Consider the following 23,602-nt stretch of genomic DNA (forward strand, 5'->3'; position numbering starts at 1 on the left):
GCTCTGCAGTGAGCTTAACTGCCACTAGGCTGCACTCTATGTGATGTAGATTACATCTCATCAAGTGTAGAGATTAACACACAGTGACAAGTGAAGGATATTTTAAGTTGACATCACACGCTATATTAACCCTCCTGCCATCCTTTAAAAAACTCACACCCATCACCCTAGGGACCATTCTCAGCCACGCCATAAAAAGACCATATATCCATATTTTATTCCACTTTAAATTAGCCAACCTTGTAAAACTACTTCTCCCTGAAATATTCATGTAAAGTTTTAATTATATTTTCGTTGTTTTAACCCTTCAAATCCCAGTGTTATTACATGAGCGCCCTGTGTTATAAGCCCCAAAAACCAAAAAACGAAACTAAATATTTCCACAAAAAACCAGTTGAAGTAATATGTGATTGTCATTATAAGTAGGCCTTTAGATGGACCAAAGATTGGCACCAACATACATTTTGACCTGCCATTATTTTTTTTGCATTTTTTTTGCAATTTAAAAATTAAAACTTCAAGGCCCTGAGTCTTCATTGACATCCAAGAAAAGAAGAAAAAATAAAATCATATGATGATAATTTGGGGTTGAAAAATAGCGTTTATAATGGAAGTCAATGGGCAGAAAATGGTCCCCAGGGTGATGGGTGTGGGGATTTCTGCTGCTCAGCCATTTTAGGCTGATTTAAGGAATTCACACTGGAATATTAACATTGACAGGTAAAAACTATCCTGTGGCAAGTTTGGTTATATTCCACTGAACACAGTGGAAATGGCAGCCATTTAACACATAGCAGTGGCACAAAAAGGTCCCAAGAAGGCAGGAAGGTTAAAACAGGAAATGCCAGTGTACTGTGACGGATCATTAAAACAAGTGTTTTTCATGCTGCCTCTATTGCAACTGCACAGGCTCAGTTCATTAGAACAGACGACTCAGGAGTTGTGCCACAAAGGAACTGAAATCAAAAGGATTTAAGAAACACCTCACTCTGCTCTCTTGGAATAATCCCATACTAAACATGTAGCTGCTGTCAGCAGGAGAAACACATATTACTTATGTAAATCCTTAGTGTCAAAAAAGGTACGAGCTGTTACATAACAAATGTAGCCTGAACTATCACCTCACTGCATGATGGAACCTCCCAACATCCCACCAACACATGGCCTCATTCACTCCATCATCGCTCACTCTACCTGCTTGTTTGTGTTAGCACTGCCCTCCTACAAACAGGAACCTGTGAGTCTGTACAGACGCTTCCACAGGAGTAATACGCTGATCGGCAGCTTCACCATTACAGTTTCACAATATGTCAGCTTCAGTCACAATCAGAGGTGGGACCAAGTCATTGTTTTGCAAGTCTCAAGTAAGTCTCAAGTCTTTATCCTCAAGTCTCAAGTCAAGTCTCAAGTAATGTCAGGCAAGTCAGAGTCGAGTCTCAAGTCACTGGTGTAAAAGTCCGAGTCAAGTCACAAGTCTGAAATTTTGAATTTCAAGTCCTTTCGAGTCTTTAAAAAAAACAAACGAAAAAATAATGTTGCAGTTATGCTAAATGTAAATATTAGACCATGTAATTTTAAAATCTGTGTTTTTCTCAACACATGACAAAATAGTGAACTTAGAAAATATACACAAATTGTGAAATTGCACCTCTTTAAAATGCAGCTCAATTAAACCTAGCTCCAAGAATAATTTTCACCGACAGTTCTGAGATAAGCTGCATGTTATTCTTGGATGCGGTTGTAGGACCAGCTTTAAAATCGCATGACAAAAATATCATACACATTAAAAAAAACTGTATCACCAACGTAGCCTGGACAACATTTGCTAGTTAGATGAAGTCAGCTATCTCATCTTAGCATATTTATATGCATATTTATAATTATACGGTTCTTGGAGTGAGTGCACACACTCATGAAGTTTAGTAACTTCCGGTCACTGCAACAAGCCCAGGTACAGTTTACCGACGGATGGGTGCAGGACCTTGAAATGCACCGTGTAGAACGAAAGACCATCGTACGTATCATAAGTTTACCAGTCTCACAAATCGTCTTCATAAATACACATTCGTTAACCGTTTATTAATATAACCTTTGAGCTCAACGGTAATTAATTAGTAGTGGAAATAATTTCTGGTAGCATCACAGAAATGTAGCAGTGACAATAATATTGTATGCTGTAATCGTACTGGGCAATTAGTGATACAAAAAAACCTGTTTTATCCTGTGAATAAAAGTATGTGTTTTTGTCAATGTACCATAATAACAGAAGCGAAACGCAATATTGTGTCAGGACAATTCACTATTTATGCACAATAAACAAAGGAGCATAGCGCGACAATTTCTGTTCAGCGCCAGACTTGCTTGTAACCTATATCACCAATTATGTTAAGAAAGTGACGTATTAACTACTAAAAAACACTGACCTTTGTGTAAATGCTTGGAGCAGACTAACCTGTGAGCTGGAGTGTTCTGGGACGTTATATTTGATCTTTGAATGGCTGCAATCCAGTCGCGTCTTTGTTACTTCGGAAACATGGCTCGAACAATTTCTCTTCAACGACGTAATCCGATAACAACCGATCTCTTTACCCGTCGGCTTCCCGTGGCTGTCATGCGACCGGCTATTGCAGTTAATAATACAACAGCTTCTTGACATTTTTGTGTTTCTTTTTATCGCTGTGTGACTGATTTTAATTGAAAGCCTGCGTGCGCTAGTACCGCTTGCCACGAGTTCCCAGAATCCTTTGCGATTCTACCCGTGAATGACGTCACATTTTCAATCTCTATATAATATGCATGTTAAATTTTATATTTGGGGTAAAATATCAAGTCTTTTCAAGTAAACCGGTTCAAGTCCAATTCAAGTCCCAAGTCATTGGTGTAAAAGTCCAAGTCAAGTCACAAGTCTTAGAACATTTTTTCAAGTCAAGTCTAAAGTCATAAAATTAATGACTCGAGTCTGACTCGAGTCCAAGTCATGTGACTCGAGTCCACACCTCTGGTCACAATCATGAGTAAACCAGGTTGGATATTGAACTACTTAATTGTGGATTTGGTTAAAGGTTGCTATTTAACTGTCAGCTTTGGATAAGGTTTCATCTGATATGTGCACTAAGTGACGGTGACAAATTATGTCAATGTCGTCTGTATATTAAAGTGTTTCACATAAAAATATAAACACAGTTCTACAATCTGACAGCACATTGAAATGTTTCTATGAAACTCTGAAGAAAAATAGGAAAGGGCATTACAAAACACAAGTTTTGACTTAACTATCAAAAACACATTTTAGTTTCTGTCAGTGATTGGCGGGATAACGTTAACGCCGGTCCAGATTTCCTTGTCCCACTCACCTGACGCTCAGCTGGATTTAATCAGCGGCTTGTTCAGCTGAATCTGGTAAGCTGACAGGTGTCACCTGTGGCCTGCTGACTATGCTGGCAAACTGGTAGCCTGTAAGCTGTCTACTAAAGGGGCAAAGGCTCCACATTTCCTACCATCTGAAATCTAAAAATTCTTCAATGATGAGGAAAAGGAAAAAACAACAACATACTTTTTCTTTTCCTAACTGAATCGCGTCACAGTCCCACAGATTTTTCTTCCCATCAACCAAGATGTTCCAACCCCAGTCAGTAGTAACCACCACACTAGACTCTTTGTTTCAAAGTTAAACAGCTGCCTGTTTCCAGTTATCTGCTCACGGTGGATCAGAATATCATTTCTTTATATGTAAGGAACACACTGCTGGCTTTAAGAAACAACAAGGTCATTGTGAGCAGCATAATCCTTCATACTGTACCTTGACGTTGTCTGGATGCAGTCCTCCAGGGTGTTTGTCCATATACTGACACAGGTCTGTGTGCTGGGTGAGGACAAAGGCAAGAACATCCCAGTGTTAGTGTGAAGGTTTTAAAGGTAAGTAAGAAAGCAAGCAATTTATTTATATAGCACGTAAGATTCCTTAAAGATCATCTAAAGTGGTTACCACCAAGTACACCTTAGCATATGCAAATGCTTTGGAGCAAAAACAGCTCTAGAAATTGGGACCAACTTGATGCTACTGTGATTTTATTGTACAAAGCAGTATAAAGGAACGTTAAATGCTAGAAGTTAGGTGGTCTAACACAATATATGGGCATCTTGGATATCACGTAATCATCATATTTTTTCCTTACAGTCATTTTTTGGGTTATTTGATAGAAAAAAGGAAACTGAACTCTTAAATATATATTGATTGATATTGATTGTAACTCCAAAAAATTGATGCACTGTCAAAATATTTTGAGTAATCCATTAAAAATACATGGGAGCAGGCGCCGTTTCATGGGCGCCACCATGTTGACCCACCATCTTGAATACAGTCATTGAGAAAGACATCATCGTTTTATGTATGTACATTTTACACTGTGATTGATTGAATTGATCGAAGCCTTTACTTGTCACTTGCAGTTGACCTGCAGCGAAATTGGACATAGGGAGGGGCAGCCATGCATGTGGCTAGAGACCAGCCACTGTCACTGAATGCCATATTATACTCGTTTACAGCTCAACCGTTTTATTTTCAGAGTCAAAATTTCAGAGGCACAACTGTGAATATCTACAGAAAGCTTTCAAACATGCTGGAGGCTCTGTTATGGTTTGGGTGCATTTTAACCAGTGGGGCTACTGGTTGAAATGTCAAAATTCTTGTCAAAATGGATGGAATTTTGAACGCAGTAAAGTGCTGTCAAATTAATCCAACATCCAGTAATATCAATAAATATTATGATTGTCAAATGCTTCATTTTTCAGCATGGCAATAATCCCAAACACACAGCAGGGAAGTAATAACAGACCTGGATAGAAAAACCTACCGTGGAACACTATGAGTCATGGACTGGAATCACATCCAAATTAATAAAGTAGAAGAACATCCACAGAAGAACTTCAAGAAGCCTGGAAAACTATTCCTGAAGACCACTTAAAAAAATTATAGGAGAGCTTGTCTAAGAGAGTCCAGGAATGTTGACGTATGAAGGTCATCACATTACATAGAATTGTAATGAGCTATATTTCCATGTACATGTCTTTGTCCTGTCTCGCTCCCCTTACCCCGACTAGTCACGGCACATGGCCGCCCGGTTCTGCTGGAGGTTTCTTCCTGTTAAAAGGAAGCTTTTCCTTCCCACTTTTGCCAAAGTGCTTGCTCATAGGTGGTTGTCTAATTGTTGGGGTTGTTCAATATTGTCTTCAGGTTCCTGTTGTTGCAATTTAACGCTTTATAAATGAAGTAAAATTGAAACTGAATGAATATATGTTTGCATGTTTGACTAGAAAAATATGAAGAAACAATGGGTGGCTCTAAAACAGGACTCTATGTTTGGGTCTAAGTTATGTACATTTTTGCTATCTGCCATTTTTTTGTGTGCCTGTAAATTCTAATTGGTCCAATCAAGTTCAAAGCAGATGCTGTTCTTGGTCCACACACTACTTTAGCGTACGTCCCCAGGAAGAAGAAATGTGGCTTATTTTATGCCAGAGTTTATCGTATGAGCTGAATTGATATTCTTATCAGAAAATCAGACATGCACCCAGCCTTGGTCTGCCCTTCACCTCTGTGCTTTCAGAACAGATTTGTGGATGGAGGCAGTGACTATGAAACCACACTAATATTTACAGTCCCCTACTGCTGGCCACACCACAGAACCTCCTCTGCTGAATAATTCACAAAGACGCCTCAGCACACACACACAGCATATTTGTCATTGCTTTTCATGTCAGTTGTCTGTCCTCTCTCTGTGTGCATTTCCCCTGCATCCTGTCATTCACCATTAGCTTTGAGGGGAGAACAACGAATGGATTTTTGGGGAAGCTCAAGCTATTAGAGCACTGAACACAAGATGATATATCAACATCAACACAATTTAGCATCCCAGTCAAATAAATAACCACTGGCTGCAGGGAAACCAGGGCAATCCCTCGCTGTTAAAGGACTGTGTGGCATTATGATTGAAAGATGTGCTGTATTAGTGAAAAGTGTGGATAACCACTTAGGATGAGACGTCCCTGTTTCACCTTTAAAGGCAAACTGAACTTTTTTCTCATTCTTCATTTAAACACAACCCGCTGGGCTCCATCCTCGATTCAGAAGCCAAACCCTTTGACATGTGTCAAATCTACCAACAGGGGGCATTCCACCATCCCCAGTCTAATAAATGTAGTAGAGAAGGAAAGCTGAGTAAGCTGGTTGAGCGATCTGGCCTCACGCAGCATGAATATAAATGAGCCCATCAGAAGCTGCTGTCAGTTGGTGCACAGTAAAGGGTAAGACAAGATGAGACTGTTCTGAACAACCTGGGTTCAGATCTGTCCAAAACTGCGTTGAAAACTTTTTATCCTTGTAGTACACTCCTACTCTATTCCCTCTGTAGACACTGGAGTCTTTCCTTATTAATTAGAAAAACGTCCTAATCAAGTTATTTTGGCCCTTGCTGCACAACATTTGAATACTATTCTTTGAACTTGTTTGGACAGGCAGCAGAAGTCCAGTCGGTTCAGTTGGATGAAACAATACTGTCAGTGGAATAATCCTGTAACTGTGACAGATGTGGTCACCAATCCTTACAAGTATGTAGCTAGTTTCAGTTTAACATACTTATAAGGAGGTTGTCATGTCTGCTTCTTTTACTTCTCCTGGCAGTGTGGTTGCTTCCCAACTAAACACTAAACGGTTGGTGTAGGTGATGTAATTGAGGTCAGCCGGAATTCTGGCAGATAAGCTTTTCTCAAAGCAATCTTGCATCAGCTGATGGCTGACACGCGTTTGGACGTTTGCCTCTCTCATATATGAAAATCTCTGCAATATGTTGTCAATGAAGTCTTGGGACACTATCAGTGACACTGACCCCGTCACAACTAAAGTCTCTTTGCTGCGACGGGGTCTTGATGTCGCTAGAACGAAGCCATGCCAATAAGTACAAGAAAAATATCAGTTTTTTGTTGACTACAGTTATCCATATTTGGAAAAATGATCACTGACATATTTTACCTCCTAGGTATCCAGTCCACTAGAAGTACCAGTATTACTCAGCATGAGATTGTGACTGGAACCCAGTGTGAATTTTGTGGACCAATAATTTTTGCCAATGTTTTTGTCAACATGTTTTTTTTATGATGAAAACAAGGCAAAAACTAAAAAACCCTAAAAAAAAAAAAAACTAACCCTGAAGCACAAGGACAAAAACTTGGATAAAATGAAATAAAACGTTCATCAACAAATTAAAATGAGATGAAAAATAGGAGACGAGATCTTATCAGAACAAATTAAATTCTTTAAAAGGTTTTTATAAATAGGGAAAAATAGGGTAATCTCCTGGTGCAGTAAAGTTAGATGCACACATTTGTTCTGCCCTGTCTACACTGTTACTCATGGTTTTGGCAAAACAGGTTTGTCCCACCAGTATCTGATGTTGGCTCAACAAGACATCACTCTGTCACGATTTGTCTTTCACTCTCCAAACAAACAAAAATATCTTAAGTAGATCGCCCTCACGACCCTGGAAATGCTCCAGCTCAGATATTATTTCACCTGCCCATTTAAAGATAAAGACCACAAACGACTGTCACACCAGCAAATATTTGCCTTGGCATGTGCCATCATTAATAGATACTTAATGCTGTTGCTTTTTTTGTGGGTAAGTCAGTTTGTTTCGGCTAATCTAATGATCATCATTTGGTAAACTGTGCTGTTCCAGAGGTTTCTGGTAAGTAACCTTCCTTTACTTGGCTTTAACAGTGTTGCCGAGTCAGAGCATTTCCACTGGCCATAAATGCATCAACAGAATATTATTTCTGTTATTTGTGCCCGCAGTATTTGACAGGACAGTTGTGGAAACATGCTAAAACCATGACCTTCCAATAAAATGCCCGCTTGGCTTCCTGTTGCAGGCACAGACAGACCAGGCTGTGGTGGACCTGGCTGCCATCCTATGGAGCAAAGAACGGAAAAAGCCCTAGCTGCTTTAACATTCCTCAAGTGCCCTAAAACTAAGAGTATGCCAATCAAAATATCTACAGCTCATGTTTCTAGCGGGAGAGTATTAAAAACTGAAACTCAATCAGCAAGGATGTACTGGGATCAAATCAATCAAACTAAAGAAACACATAAGTGCTGACCTCTGTTCTTTGAAAATGTTTTCTTTTGAATGCTAAAAACAGATTCTTGATCTAATTTTAAACCTCCACAGCCCCCCCCCCGTAAAGAGCCCAAATGGGTGATCTCAGTGTGCAGACTCACCACATATTCAAAAACCAGAGTTAGGGTTTCCTTGGTGTGGATGATGTCATGAAGGAGGACAATGTTAGCATGCTTCAGGCCTTTCAGAAGAGATGCTGCAGAAACAAAACCAAACAGAAAGAGGCAGAGAGTTGATACCAGGGAACTGTGTTATGCTTTCATTAGCTGCATTATTAGAATTTCTCATCACATACAGGGGATCAGGAAAAGATTAAAACACAAAGAGAAAACACGGGGTGGATTTACTACTCAAAGTTCTCACACTCATTTGTCAACATGTTCATGACGTAAGACTTATTGTTAATTAGGAGGGAGATATGCTGGGAAGATGATCAAATCGTTACAGCGGCGAAGCTTAAAGAGTCTTACTTGGGAGGCTGGGTATGATGAGCACATTTACATTACTTGATCGAAGTCACAGCTTGAATAGAGCACGGTGAGCATTGTGCAAATAATACACGACACATTTTCAGTTTTTGGTGGGGACATTTTATAGCTTTGACATCACAGTCAAGTTAATTTAGTAACAAAAAGAACAAGTTTACTTTTTTAACATTTAATACGAGATATTCTGATTTCAGATTGAACTACCTTACAAAAAATCTCAGACACAGCAAACGACTTCTACGAGCTTCTAATTTACTTTTTTCAACCAATGCTGGTTTTCAATCTAAAAGCAGTTCCATCAAATTAGAGCTTTTGCATAAAAGCTGGCATTAGATTATCACCACAAAACTGCTTGGCCTGTAGCCACTGGAAGCACTAAGTAATGAAAGGGGCTAATACAAGAAATTCAACCCAACTGGAACAAGTGACAAATTTTCTCCGCATGCAAATTACCCCAACTTTTGTCAGTATAAGACTAGTTCTAAAAGAAAAAAATGCTAACTACACATTAAAGAGATAATATTCTACCTTAAATCAGTGCGCTATATCACTCTAGGAATGTTAGCTTCTAAGCTAGCCAGAGCTAGCTAAAACTAATGCTACGTTTAAGCTGTTCTTAATTTTTTTTTTTTTTTACTTATCACCTTGAAATGCACAACAAATTCTGAGGAGCTCACATTTTGGTCATTTAGTATTCCCTTCCATATAAATAAGGGGGAAAGCTCATGTTGTCAGTTTATGTTAAATTGGAAAAATAACAGCGTGCTTCCTGCTAAAGCTAGCTAGGTAGGTCAGCAGAGTTGATGACTGTATGCTGTCCTTTATATACTCTTTAAGTTAAAATATCATTGTATTTTAGTTGAATTTAAAGTATTTCATTTTTATTATATAGCATAAATGGAATTTTCAGACATTTAACAAACTGATTCATTTAGCAAACAAAAAGTTCTGTTCCAAGGACACAGGGGACAGACAGAACCTCTGAGAGGCAGTAAGTGATAAGGTCTCATCAATATATTCATTCTGTATGAGTACCTGAAGGTAAAAAACACAAAATCACATAAGCAGATCAAAGGCAAGGCTCCTCTCAGCAGGAAGTTAAAGCTATAGTCTGATACCTCAAAGATCCTGTCACCAGTTTGAAGATCCAACCCCCTCTCTCCCTGCTCACACACACATCGGTGGTAATGGCTCGAACACACACTCACAGCTGTCTTATACTCTGTGTGCATTACTTTATTCAGCAGCAGTCTGTAATGCCGCTCACATATCTGTGCTCTAAGCTCACTGCTCAGTAATTGCTGAATTAGTTCAATTTCAAATTACCTTTCTGATCTTCTCATAGGGAGAGTTTTAACTGTGTCTGTGAGGAGTCTAGCTCTTACTTTATCAGACCTGGATCATAAGCAGATCAAACAGACAGCATCACGTTCTCATCTAAATTTAAATACCAGTTCCTCCCGTGGAGGTGACTGTATCTTCTTTCAGTGGAGTCTGTAAAACGAAGTGACAGGACAAACCAAGCCAAGCAAGGACGAGCTCTGAACTTCTATACATACAGGACAAAGTTTATCATTTTAAACCCTACAAGCTGTAAGTTAAGCACTTCATATTGTAACAAGACAATTCACATTATATACCTGTTAGCTAATAGCGAACTTTGAGTTTTTCCAATGTCTTGGTTCAGCTAAGAACCGACATTCCATCTCCAGTCCTGTTCAAGCAGAGCTCACTCCCCCAAGCACCAGAGATCCACCAAACACATGATCCTTACACTGAAATACGTTTTAGGAGTGAATGCTGAAAAGTACAAATTAGCCTTGATCCACTGAACAGATTTCTTCTTATTAGAGGACTAAGAGATGTCCAAATGGTAGTAGCATTTTTTTTGCTCCCACCAGACTGGATCAGTAACCAAATCAGCTGTCTGCATGTCTTTGTTCACCACGCCCATGAATCTCCTCTGTAGTCTCCATCTTTGGTTCTTTTTTGGTAGGTCCATCTTTAACCTCCATTGCCCAGCATATCCACTCTCTCTCCTCTGTAAATGTCCAAACCATCTTAGCCTTCGCCTGTCTTGTGCACTGTCCATTGCTTCAGATGGGTGACCACACACCGGTCTTGCTCTCTCATTCAAATGTTTTGCTTCTACTGACTTTTATTCTTCTTCTCTCCAGACAATGCCGCCACTTCTCCAGGCCCTCTTCCATATGCTCCCTGTCCATTGCTTTGGATGGCTGTCCCCAGGTATTTAAACTCATCTGCTTTCTTTAGTTCCACACAGACAGTTTAAAGGGTTTCTGATCAGGTAGGGAAAGTTAACACTGACTGGAGTTTTAAACTCCCTATTTCATGATATTTACAGTTTATGACTGTTGAGGTATATGAGGACACGGCCTTGCCCTTACCACTTGCAGTTCTGGGCTGAACTGAGATATTGAGCTGTTTTCGTAGTGATATTAAAGTAGCTTATGTAAGACAGAAAGTGAAACTATTAATATAGAAAGAAAAATATGGTATCTGTGCCTCTATGCACGTAAACGTCTTACCTTCCCTTATGGCTGTGAAGGGTGTTCCTTCTTCTTCTTGTAGTCGAATCACCTTCAAAGCCACTAGTTTTCCATTCACCCTGGCAGCAACATGAAGCACACACAATGTATACTAAACTGATCGAGTTTCTTTTTTTGCGACAATAAAGGAAAACTCTTAAAATGAGTGAAGCCAGAGAACAGCGAGGATATTTAAGCCAGAGAAATGTAATTTGGCGGCAGTGGAGTGAGACGCGGGTACAAGGCGAAGGGATTACAACTGAATGAAGCTCACCAATCAAAGCTGTTGTAGTTTAAGAGTGACGCCAAATAACATCATTACTGAGAAGATTAGAGTCTTTGGAGTTTTGTACATTTTCAAGAATTTAATTAGCAAAACTTGCAAGCAAAGCGGCAAACCATGAAATGTGAACGAAGACTATTGAATCATGGCATAAATACATTCATCCTATAGTGATTAAAATAAAGGAAATTACATTGCATTTGTGAGGTGCACAGCTTTGCAGACAAGAAATATTATTTACATAAAACCTATTGAATTATTTCATTCCCACACAGCAATGCTCTCGTATAATTAAATGTAATATTCGCTGCATCCATGAGTGATTTCTAGCAACTATAAAGAAGAGTAACTGGATTAGACAGTGATTCCACGCTACTTACTTGCTCTTTCCTTTGTAAACTGTAGCATATGAACCCTCTCCCAGTTTCTCCAGCTTTTCATAGGAATCTGCCTTTCCAAATTTGGGGCTGGTGGGCTGCGGGAAGAAAAAGAAAGAGATATGAAAAGGCAAAATGAGAGGGTGAGTTCAGTAACCCAGAAAAGCGGCGCCTCGTAGGATTTCACAGAACACATTTACAAGTGTCTGAGAGATATTAAAATCTGGAGGCTCCCTGCTGTATCATCGAGGAGGTGTAATGTCGGTTGGGAGGAGGAGAGAGAATTTTTTTACCAAGTCTCTTCTTGTAAGAGCTCCTTTTCATTTAATTGTCAGCTGATAACTTTTAGACACTTTTCACCATCTCAGCACTTCACAGAGAAAGAAATAACTGTGGCTCGAAGAGAAGAAGGCACAGAAGTGAGCATATTCATAGCTAACTGCTAGGAAAGGGGAAACAAGTCAGCTCTGAAACTTCAACTCACTGGATGCTGTCCTAACATCTGCTGTTGTCAGTGATGAGGAAAAGTGCTTTGATAACTAAATGTAGCTCTGACGAAAGCATACGTGCCAATCAAGTATGTGGATCACCTCCCCCTCGCTCAGTCACCCAAGAGGAGGAGTAGGATGGCGACCTCCTTGTGACTAAGAAAAATCCAATTATTTTCACATTTTCACAAATAGTTGTGGTGAGGTTAGGCATGCGAGACCCTCAACCTCTTGGTAACCACTTTCGATTGCAAGGCGATTGCGTCTAAGACAGGCTGGTGAGGATTTGTGAATAACTGATTTCTAAATGCAGACAGACTGCCACCGCATTGCATACAGTCTTAGTCAGCTCGCACCAGTGAGCACAACTATCTTTGCAATAGGCAGCATGATTCACCTGGTTGCCAGCTGCTTGTACTCTGATAACATACCTATATTAAAAGAAAGGTTGCCAAATGTCATTTTACAACCACAACAACTATTTTGTAGATCTGTGAAGAAATTTCTCATTTTCTGTTTCAAATCTATGAGCTTTGCTGAGTTATCACAGTCGGTGCATCGCATTGCAATTGCCAACTTGTCCCCATTGCCACTTTATCAACATTTTAACACACAAAGCAACTGACCGCGAGTTGACACAAACATGTTTCCGGTCTTCGAAGCAACCGTTTCAGTGAGACCACAAGTTCATTGCACGCGGTCGAAATAATGTTGACTGTCCAGCCTCTGTTTTTTCTAACAGTTGGAGACCTTTCACATTCTTTGTCTATGGTCTGAACAAAACTGCAGAAATCAAAACTATAGGTTTCAGGTCAAACCTGAAACAGCAGTTAGCGATAACAGGTATCAAGAGACTGGTTATTAACTTGCTTTGTTCATCGAGGCTTTTTGCCTCAAGCCGTGGGGCACTGTCATATGGTTGTATCCGTCATTATGTAATTTTTTTCTGCCAATTAAAACTTGGGGATCCGGGCACTGACTAACAGTGTGCCGATGTAGCTGAGGTTACATCTGTCAGACGAATCCCAAGCCATGAGTGCCTGGAAGATGATTTAGCACTGGAGGCTATTCAGGTACCATTCTTTAAGGTCCTGAAGCACAAACATACTTAATGTTCTAGTCTTCAAATCCCTTTAAGCGTTGCTTTAAGAAAAGGTTCTTTCAGAAGAAAACTGTCCTTTTTTCTATAATTTTAACACATGAACACAACAGGGACTGAAAACCTGCTTAGAGTCAGTGAAGCATCAGTAGCTTTTATGGCCCTGAAAGCACAATGCAACCATCTTCCCTTGTAATGCATCTTTAACCAAATCCCATGCTTTCAGGAAATCCCTAAATGATGGTGCAGTATTTGCTACATCTGCACTGTCTTCATTGCTTTCCAGCCACCCTCCTGTTAGCTCACTATCCTTGCAGCAGTAATAAGCTCAACATTTCTGAGGGCTTCTCTAAACAAATCAGACTTCCCCCTGGGATCAAGGAAGAAGTGAAGCTCTATCTGTGAAACAATTGAGTTGGACAGTAAGGTGGCCTGAAGAACCTCTCCCAGCAAGGCTCATGACTACAGAACTAGTCTTTTTTTCTACTAGTGTTCTGCATGAACCACTTTCACTTTACATTTGCCTTACTGCATCCTCTTTTAGGAATAACTGGTGGGGGGAGTTCATTGGTACCAAAATATTACGCAGTTGTCAGAGGTGGATCATCACTTGGCCAAAGCCTGCAACCGCCTTAACGTCCCTAAAGCTGAGGGTTTACTAGATATCAGCTGGGTCTGCATAAGTGGATTAATCACAAATCCAGAAGTAACAAAATTTCACCTTTAAATCCGTTATTAATCTGGTGTCAGTCTGCTTATCATATGAATCTTTTAATTCATCTGTATCTTTACTTCATTGGTTTTCTGCTCTAACAATGTCAACTTTTATGACAAGAAGGGGGAAAGCACAACATTATGAGGCCATTAGACAATTGCTCTGAGTCAGGGTAGTCTACAGATTTTGATCTGAAATGGTTAAAGACACATATAATCTTTAATAGTGTGTTCCCGTTTTACAACACAGTCACTTTTGTAAGCAGTTATTCTGACATTAAGTTAACATGAACTTTATTTTGCCATGTGCTGTAACTGTGATATAACGAAATTCCATTAGCCTAATCTGAGGTCGACTGTTAAAGCCCGTTAATGACTGATTCTGATGGGGGATAGTGGTTTATAGAACAAATCCAAATTTCTAGAAATTTTAAATGCCATGTCCTACAGAACATATAGTATGCCATCCCAGAGCCTGTGCAATTTATTTAAATTATAGGACAAAAGCCAAAGAAACAAAAGACACAGGTCCAGAATTTAGAAGTGGGATTCTGAAGGCTGATGGTCCAGAGATTAGCCACTATCCATCTTTTTTTAATTAAGGACTTGAAATGTTTGAGATCAAGTGGGTTTGTTTGCCTGAGCCAAATGACCACGGACGGCACAAATAACACAATTTCATAATCAGGGCTGAAACAATTCATTAGCTTCTCACAGCGATGTTGGCAGGCAATCAGTCAAGCCTCGTATTACACTCATTAAATCTTATCTGTGTGCACATTCATTAAACCTTTCGCATTCTGTGCCGTTTTTCTTCTATGGTTCTGAAAAGAACCACATATGTATAAAAACCTAAAATCTCATTTGCATGATTAAGAAAATTGTGTTACTTGTATGCAGTCTTCAATTAGGCATGTGAACAGATACAGGCTGGCAAATTTCTTTGACGAAGGAATAAAGAAGAAAAGCCAGCAGCGTCGCAGAGCAACAGAAATGCTGACGGAAAGTGGTTCTTTGACAGCATCTCAAAGGCTGTAATATTTTAGAGATGCATAATGCACTCAAACTCATTTGTCATTCAACAAATAGCTTCTTTGTAGTATTCCTGTGGCATTTCTGTTTGTTTTGTATGTCTTTGCAGTCATTTTGAGTTATTTTGTACACCCGCAGCAGATGGGCCCCTCCCTGAGCCTGGTTCTGTCAGAGGTTTCTTCCTGTTAAAAGGGAGTTTTTCCTTCCCACTGTCGCCAAAGTGCTTGCTCATAGGGGGTCATATGATTGTTGGGTTTTTTCTCTGTATGTATTATTGTAGGGTCTACCTTACAATATAAAGCATCTTGAGGCAACTGTTGTTGTGATTTGGTGCTGTATAAATTAGAGATGGACATAAAAAAGTGGTATCGTGCCATCTCTAATATAAATACAATTGAATTGAATTGAACTAATTTCCATTGACACTAGAAGAGACATACCATACTGTTAGCTCGAAGTTGTCTAAATCCTAAAATCTTTTATTACAATTGCATGATAACAGCAACCAAAACTAAATATTAACTCATAGAATCCTGAATAGAAATCTATTTTACATGTAAGAATGGTAAAGATAAAGGCGGTTGACCCACCCATGATCACCAAAAAAACGATCAATCAACAGCCGAACCAATAAACTTAAGAGCCAGTCGTGTTGTTGCCTCATGAGATTCACAACAATTTCCAGTGTTGTGAATGTTGGGGATGCATATCTCCCTGTTATCATAGTAAAGCTGTAGGCTAGAGTACTCATCGCTTTTCTTGGCATTAATTAGCATTAACATCAATTAGCATTTGTACCCTGATAGGACAAGAGATTGTTCCATATTGAGGAGTTAAGATCTCATTTGGGCACTTAACTTTGTAACCATTCCATTTATCATATTTACTCAGTATAAAGATCTGTTCCTAGAAGGAATTGTTGTTCCTAAAACTGTGCCAATCATAAGTCGTAGATCATGTTTCAGAAAGAGACTAGCAGTGATGTGGCGACAATATCAGGGGAAGTGCATCAGCTCATAAGAATGAAAAACACGGCAACAGTTAGTGTTGCAAAGAGGATAGGTCCCAAAATTAGAGGACTACCTTAACAACCACAGCCTGGAATGTCTACTGGCTCCCATCGTTCCACTACAAAACATTTCGGCAGGAGCCCTTGAGGCTTTGAACAGTGAAGTATGTTGCAGCATGTTAGAGCAGTAACATGCTACTCCCTCTGACTGCATCTGATTCCCTAACAGCAACATGCTTCACAGCTGCACTTACTGACTTACTGTCCCATTAGTACACCTGCTACATTTGAAGAATGTTAGGATAGGCAAAGAACAGATAGACACATAGAGAGATCTGTCAGCTATAAACAGATTGTTTTGTTTCTCTTTAGTTTGCAGTCATGCTCTTATCTTTATACAGCTTTTTATTAACTTTCCTGTTAAAAGTCCAACTATGACTGAACTATGCCACTTCACTCTGTAAGCATGTCAACATCCTCTTAGACTCACTTTCTGTTATTTAGATGACGATAAGGCAAGACATATTTACTTGTATGTGAAGGTTGGCCCTACCTCAGTTGCTTCAGTCTGAGTTCATCAGACTGAAGCAACACCACCACATACAACCTGTTGTATGTGGTGGTGTATGGGCAGAGCCTGACAAACAGGAATCTCTTCTTCACTAAATTTTCTTTTGAGGTGTGGATGGTGACCAATCTTTTAATAAGAGACGAGCACAACGTGGTTTCAAATATAAAGTGATTAATTATGAGCAAAAGAAAACAATCTACAAGCTACTAACTGTGTTTCCATGACAACACTGGCACAATTGTTGACTGACTCTTAACCCACTATTTATCAAACAGACACTTTATCATCAACACCTCTGACGATGGTGGCTTTGAAATGTGAAGTCTTGCTTAATCAGGCTTTTCTCCGAAAGGAGATCAGACCACTGTCACCGCGCTGACAAGTTTGATTTCACTGGAGTTGAACCATTCTATAAGAGAGCCTTTGCTCACGGATTATTCTGTTATTAACAACCTGCTCTTTCAGTGCATGCATAATTAATAAGAGCACAAATTGTAGCTTTTCTCACTACACTGTTCTGACAGCAGGTGTCACTGATTATCAGAAGGTGTCATAGGACAATAACAATCATATTGTGTAACTTCACAACGCAAGATAATGAAGTTTTAGCCATTAGGATGAGTCTAGCAGGCTGTGATCAGATAAAAAAGGGTAACTACCCACTGTAATGATCAATTTACAGTATCTTCTTCTATTTTAAAGTCAATTGACATTGCTGCACCTGCATCCACACTAGTCTTTCACCATATTTGTATTTGGCTGGTTAGAGCCTGCACTACAACTAGGTATGCATATGACCAGTCAGCTGCAGTAGATGTTTAAACACTCATCGTAAGTTGTTAACAGAAATGCTTGTCAGTCAACTAAGTATTTTTGTTTATTAATGAACAGCGCCACTTAACTGTTGTGCATTAATTGAGGTCCATGTCTCTACCGCTGATGATCCCAGACAAGCCCCCAAACGTAACGAATTTCTACTTTTAAAACTAAAAGTGAACACAATTATTCTTCCCAGGAAGGCCAATCGCTGATTTTGCTAGCATCTTTAACAGGTGACTTGCTTGATGCATGTACAACTTTTATCATTAGGCATGAATGTTAAATGAAAGTTCCAATATGATACGTTGATACACTACACCCATTAATTTTCCGTGCCTACTCCTGAGAAGTTAGTTTCCTTATTTTTTGGTTGCTCCTTGGTGAATACATAAGTAAGACTAACACCCTAGCATTAGATTCTTAAGCAATGGGATTCATTAATATTGAACAGCACTTCAAACTTCGTACAGTAACATAAATCAGTGTTGTTATGTGGAGCCAATTATCACCACTTTGAACAAGTTATAATCCTCCTCCTGTCGAAATAGCTAAAAGGAGTGCAAACTGCCACGTATACTCAGCCCCTCATTAAGGCTAATGTCCAAAAGTTTTTGATATTCAAGGGTGTAAAAAATTAGAAGTTGTGCATTTGGTTCTTCGACACTATACTGTGCTGTTTTCTATGCTGCTGGAGAGGTGCACTTACAGAACTAGGGCTGGAGTGGCGGCGCAATTTGGGGGACTCTTTGCCAGCAGTTGAGCTCTTGGCGTTGATGCAGGCATTGTTCTCAGAGTGGACCCTTTTCACCTGACTGGCGGGCTTCTCAAACGGGTCGAAGCCACTCTGCGTGCGCTGAACTCTCACTTTCTTGTCTTCAGGGATGGTGTCCAGGGGCTTGATGACAGAGTCTGTTCCCTGGCAGCTGCGTGTGGACATCTTTGTGACACATATCTGTCAAAAGAGGGGAAGGGGAAGGAGAAGAGAAGTGAAGTGAAGAAAGGAGGGTGAAGATAAATGTGAGCATTAAGAGGGAAAAAAATAGTCCATCTGCGATTACCAGTGTTCAGCCAAAAAACTGACTGTCATCCAGATCCTGCCTGTTTTTCATCTTTCTGTCAGCCTGGGTCTCTTCCCTCCCTGTAGAGCCTCACTGCTACCTCTTTGCTAGGATGAGAGCCTTTTTATCTCCATCTCTCTTTTCTCTGATCAAAACAGCTCCAGCCTCCGTCAGCTCTGCTGCACATGCACTCGCTGCCGGCTGCTGCCGCTGTCCCTAGACTGCGCATACACACAGTCCCACCTTATCTCTGACACACATCTACGCGTTCAGACAATTGTGCAGACATGCTACAGAATGTCTCCAACACGCCCACCGGGCACAGCCCCCAGTACTCACCAACTATTTACAACAAAAAGCGCCTTAGCAGCTGCTCTGCCACCACGGACTGTGTGTACGAGACACAAAAGACCCAGGCAGCATGACATGTTTTGCCACGGTTCCATTCAAGATTAAATATTTAGGTCTGAACTCCGCAGCAGGAAGAAGTTCTAATTACTCTAAAACACAAGGAGGAGTCGTCTTGCAGCTCACTGGTTTGCTCTTTACACAGGCCAGGTTTCATTGGACACAATGCAGCTTTTTTCACAGCGCAAGCCCCCTTCCCTGTCACGCTAATGTGATAAGATGTTATAAAAGAATAATATAAAAGCAGCAGCTATTGATCGGGAGGTTAGGTTACCACAGATTACTGAAAACCAGATCCAGGGTGCATTATACAGCACTGTTCAAAAGTCTTGAGCTATCCCTCGAAGAGAGACATGGACTGGTGTTCCACTCATTTTCAGCCCAGTCATGGTATCTGACTATTTTCAGAATATTTAAGCCACTTAACACTAATCTATAAGAAAAACTTGAAAGGCAGTACAGTATGTCTTTAACCCTTGTGTGGTGTTCGTATTTTTGTTACTCAGCCAGTGTTCATGGGTCTGGTGGACCCGCTAGAGTTTTGGCTTTCCAAATTAACACTATCAAACAATTTTATGTTAAATTACTCAACAGATGTTTACTTCATCCCAATTACAAGACATATGAACAGCAAACATGGTTAATTTTTTCCCTTTACCTTTGTTAGATCACATTTATGAATTAATGTGCTTCTCGTTTTTCTTTTATATAAAATGTTATAAATAAATCAGTTATAATAATAATAATGGATACTTTATTGATCCCCATGGGGAAATTACTTGTTTTTCTCTGCATTTGACCCATTCACTCAGTGAAGCAGTGGGCAGCCCACTAAGCAGGCGCCCGGGGAGCAGTGTGTAGGGACGGTACCTTGCTCAGGGGTACCTCAGGGTAGCCGTTAAGTGGATTCGAACCGCCGACCTTCCGATCATGAGGCGACCACTTTACCTACTGAGCTATCCCTGCCCATAATAATCAAGTGGAGTGAGTGGAAAGACACAACACATTTACACGTGAAAAAATAATTAATTGTTTAATTTTTCTTTTGAAAAAAACTGAACACGGGTCTCACAGACCCGAACACCATACAAGGGTTAAAAAATTGGGGAAAACTGGACAAATAGAGGACAAAAGGAAACATATCCTAATGTAAACATATTTTCAAAGCCATGTCCTTACAAAATAGGAAGAAATGAATCTGGCCCTTACTGGCACCTACTGTTTGCTGAAACCTCATCACAAATGTCTTGGTGGAAGGGCGACTGTCAAGAAGCCGTTCTTAAGGAAGGTAAACAAAGGTTGATGTACGCAAAATTACACAAGAAGTAGATTGAAAAATCAATGGGAAAAAGGGCTTTGGAGTGATTAATCCAAACTTTAAAGACATTTTGGGCTCTAAGTAATGTCAGTACGAAGGTGTTGAGAAGAGAAGCTTGGCAGTGAGCGTCTACAGCCATGGTAGAAGCTCTGTTATGGTTGGAGCTGCAGTTGGAGATCTTGTCAAAACTGATGGAATTACAAACACTCAAAAGTACTGACAGAGTTTGATCCACCACATAATACCATCTAGAGAGCATCTGATTGACATTTGCTTTATTTTTCCTCATGACAATGATCCCAAGTACACTGCAGTAAAATCATATCTGGGTAGAAAAGCACATAATGGAACACTATCAGTCTTGGATTGGTCTGGGATCATTGCGAGAGACAACAGAACAAAAGGCAGCCAGCATCCAAAGAAGACCTTTTAAGGTCCTTCAAGAAGTCTGGAGAACTATTTCTGAAGACTTTTCCTTTTCTATCAGCAAAATGTGGAGACATGATGGATTGCTGAAGAATTTCGCTCAGTGCAAAGGGTGAAACAGTTATTCCTGTTTTTAAGATATCATATTGTATAAACGAAACTACAGGTCTGTAATGATGATGATGTACAATCAGAGGAAAAATTAAAGTGAAGAGCAAAATGTTTACCCCACGCAGCGAAGACAGTGGGAGGGTCTTGGAATATTGCAATGGTAGGTCTGCATGTCCCCTTAAAGCATCAGTTAATACAGGTGGCTCATATTCTGTGACCGTCACTAGATCGCAACCCCAATACTGTAAATCTCCTGACCTGTTAGAGAGCACTTTACACCACTTAGATGAATGTCAAACCAATCCAATAAGCATTTTGTCACCCACCTGCAGGTGTCCAGATAACTTGAGTAATTACAAGTTAAATTACACCTCCCATCCATCCAACCAAGTATTTTTTAGTAATTACGAGTCAGTTACAACAGCTGCAAATCTCCCCACCGACTGCAATACTGACATCTCACTGGCAACCCAGAATAATGATGCTTTCACTGCACACTGTAGCTCTTCCAGCTAAACAGCTTTAGCTCTAAAGTGGAGAGGATGTGCAGCTTCAAAGCTTCAAGTCCGAGAGATCAAAATTCAATTATTGGAAGTATCACACTTAAAAGGTAACAAGATATTCTCAAACCTGTATGAACCAACTGACATCTGGACTTGACACACACTGAACCCTCTGCAGCTTTAAATAAAGTATTCAATCAATTGCATAAAAATTGCATACCTACATGCAACATATTTAGTCCAACATCTCCACAAAGTCAGATAACCATGATCGATGTTTTCCTACTTTCAATTGCAAGTTAAATAATATTTACAAATTCAGCAAATATTTTACAGTTTTGACTGATTCTCTGAAGACAATTCTTTCTTGTCAGTCAAATTCAAAATCACTTTTTTCATATTAGCTCAGTTTAAAAAAAGTTAAGCAATGCGGCCACTTTTATTCAGAAGATTTCAAGCATGAAATTAAACTCCAAGCAAGGGAGTGACATAAGAACACGTTTAGGCAAACGAGCGCGTAAACTGGGCCAAGTAATACACCGGAGTAAGATGTGGAGAAAATAAAAAGAAATGAGGAGGTTGGAGTCACACACGGTAATGAGAATATAGCTGAGTCCCATGCACATCCAGCATGTCCTCAGTGACAGCAGTTGTCATCTGGAGCAGCACATTAAACTAACAAAAACAAATGCAGTCATTTAGGACCTATCGCACTACAAGGCATCAATATTTGATGAGAGTGTCTGTTTAAAGATGTCTAGGTTCCAAGAAGTCAACATCAGAGAATTATAAGAAACCAGAGGCATGAAGGCATGAAGGACACGCACGTCAGTGAAACCAACTAATAAAAGAAGGATAAAACGGTTAATGCAGAACTAAGTTACAGGCTTCTGGAATACCGCACAATGGTATTGACTGTCTTGCCCTCATTTAAAAATTAACCAGTGGCAATGCTAATTAGAGTAATACCCAAATAATACAGTAGCCATGTGTGAGTTACATCACTGCTGCCCAGGACCAGATTACACAGGCTGCTTTCTTGCTTAATTGCAGTCACGACCCTGAAATTCATAGATGGACTAGTGAATGAGTAAATGTTCAACACTGAATCCACATCACACATCACATTTAACAGCTAAAGTGGAAAACTGCATGGGTAAATTAGCAGCCTAAAATGTCCTGGCGGTCACTGGTTGCACATGTCACTTACCAAACTACTGAGATTAAAATAAGCAGCGTGGATCCCAAACTCACTGAGCAATTACACACAGAGGCTCTGTGAAAAGTCTAGCACTGAGAATATCCCACTGCACATATCAACCATCAAGGTCAGGCATTAAGCAACTTTGATCTGCTAAAAATCCTAAACCTGTTTTATCCACGGCTTCATCTAATAGCGTTTTACTTTCCACAAGAACAAAAAGCTAATGTTTAAAAATAACAGAAAAATGTAACAGTGTTGCAAATAAGATGAGCGATTATTGCTGAATAAAATCATGACTCTTGTGATTTAGTGCACACAGTGGTAAAACAAACTTCTTATTTCAAGTTATTTCAAAGCTGAGCGCGTTCTCAGGGCTGCTGCTAATTCCTTACATGGCAGCCGCACATTAGAGCTCTGAAAATTTTAAACTGGATATATTTAAACTTTACTTTAAAACGAAGTTTATTTTCGCTTTAGTGTGTCAGCAGATCAAAGTGAAACTCATTTTACTGATTGAACAGGTGTTCTTCTAGTGGCTGCAATTCTAGCAGTGCTAAAGAGACTCAGCAGCAGATAACAATCAAGTAACAAATTCAATTCAATTTTAGTTTTATTTATACAGCACCAAATCACAACAACAGTCACCTGAAGGCGCTTTATATTGCACAGTAGACCCTACAATAATACATACAGAGAAAAACCCAACAATCATATGACCCCCTATGAGCAAGCACTTTGGCGACAGTGGGAAGGAAAAACTTCCTTTTAACAGGAAGAAACCAGGCTCAGAGAGGGGCGGGGCCATCTGAATCATATGTGTGAATCATATGAATCATATTCACCCACCAGAGAATCTATACCGCACTACATGCTGTAAATTGAAAAACAGTAGAGATGGGTTTGACAGTGGCTTGCAAACTCTCCTGGGCAGCCTCGCAGACCTGGGCAACCTAAATACAACAATTAAACAC

The 23,602-nt window shown here is 39.8% G+C and overlaps 1 protein-coding gene across 3 annotated transcripts in view; it reads right to left on the minus strand.

Moving 5' to 3' along the window:
- The window catches only part of cdk14 (cyclin dependent kinase 14), a 238,532-nt gene that overhangs the window by 139,272 nt on the left and 75,658 nt on the right, over positions 1-23,602 (minus strand). For 2 of the 3 annotated variants that reach the window (XM_080895578.1, XM_080895579.1), the window contains 5 exons: positions 18,310-18,555; positions 11,875-11,969; positions 11,212-11,291; positions 8,276-8,370; positions 3,800-3,862 (listed from right to left, as the gene is read on the minus strand). In XM_080895578.1, coding sequence (XP_080751704.1) covers positions 3,800-3,862; positions 8,276-8,370; positions 11,212-11,291; positions 11,875-11,969; positions 18,310-18,555 — 579 coding nt within the window. Of the gene's footprint in view, positions 1-3,799; positions 3,863-8,275; positions 8,371-11,211; positions 11,292-11,874; positions 11,970-18,309; positions 18,556-18,661; positions 18,758-23,602 lie in introns of those variants that run through there. The other variant, XM_080895580.1, reaches the window with a different exon arrangement.

This window comes from Rhamphochromis sp. 'chilingali', assembly GCF_963969265.1.
Source record: "Rhamphochromis sp. 'chilingali' genome assembly, chromosome: 11".
NCBI classification, from domain to species: Eukaryota; Metazoa; Chordata; class Actinopteri; order Cichliformes; family Cichlidae; genus Rhamphochromis; species Rhamphochromis sp. 'chilingali'.